This window comes from Pistacia vera, unplaced genomic scaffold, assembly GCF_008641045.1.
Source record: "Pistacia vera cultivar Batoury unplaced genomic scaffold, PisVer_v2 Contig1132, whole genome shotgun sequence".
Lineage (NCBI taxonomy): Eukaryota > Viridiplantae > Streptophyta > Magnoliopsida > Sapindales > Anacardiaceae > Pistacia > Pistacia vera.
Genome location: NW_022195174.1, coordinates 635,305 through 639,224, shown reverse-complemented (window position 1 = coordinate 639,224; position 3,920 = coordinate 635,305). Strand labels below are relative to the sequence as shown.

Sequence of the window (3,920 nt, the reverse complement as noted above, 5' to 3'; positions counted from 1 at the left end):
AGAAAGGTTATTTTTTGAGAGAGTTCATATTATGAGTTATTTCTAAATTCAAGCCCGGAAATTGCACTAATTAATACAACTTACCAAAATTATAATATATTTTAAAAAATTCTGGGGGGTTTTATATTGCACTGTTAAGTTTTTGATATAAACAGTGAAAGAGTAATATAGTAAATATTTATTAATTTATTATGTTATAAAAATATAAAAATATAAAATTTAACAATATATTAACGGAAAGTTTTGATATTTAATTAACATATTGACAGTAAAAGAGAATTTTTATTTTTTTATCATTTTATTTTTTAACTAAGAATGACAAACTTATATTCACAGATCACTATGCGCCGTCCACCAAAGAAATTTCAACTCCTCCCTTTGACAATTCACAAATACCCTCTGAAACTCTGTCGAAAATGTTTCTTAAAACTTCACTTATTTCTTCCAAAACATCTTTAAAAGTTAGATTTTTATCTTCATTCGTTGATTCTTCAGTTTCCAAAAATCAACTCACAAAATCATTCAAACCCACCTCTGCTTTTAAACACCATGCTCAACTTGAAAACTTCCTCCGTGTAAACTGCAGATCAGGTAACTTCTCTCTTGATGAAGCTCTTTATTTCTTCGATTACATGATGCATATGGACGACACTCCTATGTCATCATTCGGTGTTTTCTTTGCTGCACTCGCTAAGAAAAAACATTTTGATCAGCTTCTTGTGCTGTACACGAGATTCATATCAGCTGGGTTGTTGCCTGATTTGATTATTTTGAGCATTGTTATTAATTGCTTATGCAAAAGAGGTAGGGTTTCTGATGGTTTTATTATTTTTGGGAGTATTTTTCGAAAGGGTTTTAGTCCAGATAATGTGACTTTTACTTCTCTGATTCGAGGTCTTTGTATGGAGGGTAAGATTAAGAAGGCAACTGAATTGTTTAGGAGAATGGTTGGTTTTGGTTGTAGGCCTACTTCATTTACATATGGGACTTTGATTACTGGGTATTGTCAAACAGGCAATATCTACGCTGCCCTTCAGTTATTTGAAGAAATGGTTAGTGGGAATGGGGAATTTGGTTTCATTTGTAAGCCTGATATTGTTTGTTATTCGAGTATTATTGATGGTCTTTGCAAATATGGGTTAGCAGACAAGGCGAAACAACTGTTTTCAGAAATGAAGACTGGGAGCATTAACCCAGACGAGGTTACTTACAACTCTCTAATTTATGGTTTGTGTCATTCATTTAATTGGGAGGAGGCTAAAACTTTGTTTCTAGAAATGTTAGATGAAGGTGTACAACCTAGTGTAGTGACATTTAGTGTGCTAATAGATGAGCTCTGTAAGAATGGAAAGATGAACGAAGCCAATGGATTGCTCCAAGTAATGATTAATAGAGGTGTTCATCCCGACACAATTACTTATAACACAATTCTGAGCGGTTATTGCTTGGCTGGTAGAACTGATGATGCAAGAAAGCTATTTGATTCTTTGGCAAGTAAGGGGTGTAAGCCTGACGTTTTTGGCTACAATATTTTGATGGATGGTTTGTGCTTGGCAAACAAAATTAACGATGCTAAGGAGTTGTTTGCTTCAATGTTAAGTAAGGGATGCACACCTAATGTAGTTAGTTATGGTACTCTGATCAATTGGTATTGCAAGAACCGAAAAGTTGATGAAGCTATGTGTCTTTATAAGGAAATGACTTCAAATGGAGTTCGGCCTGGAGTTGTTATTTATAGCACCATGTTGACCGGTCTTTTTATGACTGGTAAAGTTGGACATGCACGGAAACTATTTGGTGAGATGAAACTTAATAATGTTCCCCCCAATTTAATTAAATATAATATTCTTATTGATGGGTTTTGCAAAAATGGTTGTGTTTTGGAGGCTGTTGAACTGTTTCATACTTTAAAAAATGTAAACATTCAACCTGATATCAGAACTTTCAATTGTCTCATTGATGGGTTGTGCAAAACAGGGAGACTCAAAATTGCGTGGGGACTATTTCACAGATTGCAAAATAAAAGCTTGGTTCCAGATGTTGTGACATATAACATTATGATGCATGCACTTTGTAAAGAAGGGAATGTAGAGACGGCAAATAATTTGTTATTTCATATGGATCAAAACGGTTGTGCTCCAGATTTCATCACATTTAATACGCTTATGAATGGTTTCTTGCGGAATAATGAGACCTTTAAAGTAGTTGAACTTCTTCACAAAATGAAAGAGAGAAATATCAAGCCGGATGCATCCATAGCTTCAATAGTTGTAGACTTACTGGGAAAGGATAAAAATTATCGCGAATGCTTAAACTTGCTTCCTTCATTCTCTACCCAACAACCAACAGGATGTTGATTGTTGAGTAATTGTATTTCCGGTGGAGTACAGCTTATCACGAGAGCCTTGTTAGACCTCAAAGTTTCCATGTAAAGGTGTGTGCCATAGTCATACTGGTGATTGTATTTATTTTAATCCTTTAATGAAGAAGTCAAATATGTGAAGTTATTTTGGAGGTAGTTCGTACTAAAAACCTATGGGATAAATTAAATCTTGATTTTTTATTGACTGCAATCCAAATTTCAATTTTCTTAATCAGAGTAAATCTTTTAGGTGATTGGCCGATGGTGAATTTTGCATTCGTATTTGTGTGCACTCTAGTGTTCTCCCCATTCCCAAAAACCATGAGAGGTGGTATAATAAATTACAGTTTAGTGTTCAACTCACCAGTATGCTAGTCTGTTGGTGTTGCTGGAAGTCTCTTTTATTTATTTTCATGATATCAGAATTCTTGAAGCCCTTAGATACTTGTATGGTTGAGTGTGTATTTTTTCTTGTTGGATTAATATGTTTCATAATACCCGTGAAAATATCTATTTTGAGCACCAAAGTAGTGAATTGACTTCTGAATGTAATTAATTCTGAAGTGATCTAAAGTTAAGAGTAACGATGCTCAGCTCAAAATATACCCAAATTTCATCTTCATCTTTGGTGTAATCCTCGTCTTCATCTTTGGTGATCTAGCATGACTGTCGAATTGCTATATTAGTATGTATCTGACACATCATTGTTTCTGACAGGTGCCTATTGATGTTTCAAAGGAATCACTGATGAAGATGCCTCTAAAGGTTGTAGATGGTTTAACACCCACGGCCGCTGATAGAAATGAGGCTATTGAATAAGTGAATAAATTGAGTAAACTCTTTTGTAAGTGTGACTGCACGTTACTGGAAGTCAGCATAAACTTTTTTATTTTATCTCAATTGTTGTTGATCTGTAGTACACTAGTACTAGTACATAGGCTTAGATGGTGATACGACCCCTGTTTCTCACACGTACAAAAGGAGAGTGAAGGCAATTCAGCTGATGCGCAAAAAGGGGAGTTAGTTATCCATGTGGCAAGAAGCATGCTTTGGGTGTGACGTTGGGGAAATATATATTGTGGGATTTCAATTGTAAAAGCATATATAAAAACTTGGAGTATGAATTGGGAGGAACTAGCCCCTCGAAGAGCTAGATATCTTTTATTTACTGCACTGGTTTTTCTGCACCTTTTATATTGTAATTTCCATTTCAATCTTTCAATACAGTATAATCTTCTTTGATCTTTTATTATATTCATTGCTGTTTGGAGTTGAGCATTATTACGTGAATACTGAATTACAGTCAGTGGATTGAGTAGCGTTGAGGATCCAGGTTCTCAACAGATGGTGAAATTGGTTGCATGGTGAATGGTGCTGTATTAGAGATAACTACCATGTATACAATCAAATTACATGGGGGAACTCCTTCCAATTTTCTAGTGGGAATGCTTCTAAAGGGCAGGTAATAATTCAAAACTCTGTTTTTACTGCTTGGAATAAGTGGAAGGATCGAAGAATATTACCTATTTTCTCCAATAATATGAAAAAGGAAAGAACG

The 3,920-nt window shown here is 34.7% G+C and overlaps 1 protein-coding gene across 1 annotated transcript; it reads left to right on the top strand.

The window, feature by feature from the left end:
• The first annotated feature begins 601 nt into the window (after window positions 1-601).
• LOC116142870 (pentatricopeptide repeat-containing protein At1g63080, mitochondrial-like) lies at window positions 602-3,569 on the top strand. The gene is made up of 2 exons (XM_031428283.1): window positions 602-2,434; window positions 3,080-3,569. The coding sequence occupies exon 1, from the start codon at window positions 633-635 to the stop codon at window positions 2,355-2,357; it is 1,725 nt and encodes a 574-aa protein (XP_031284143.1). The 5' UTR covers window positions 602-632; the 3' UTR covers window positions 2,358-2,434; window positions 3,080-3,569.
• The last annotated feature ends 351 nt before the right edge of the window (window positions 3,570-3,920 follow it).

Coding starts and splice junctions, on each gene's coding strand:
- LOC116142870 (XM_031428283.1), top strand. CDS start 633: ATGATGCATATGGACGACACTCCTATGTCATCATTCGGTGTTTTCTTT.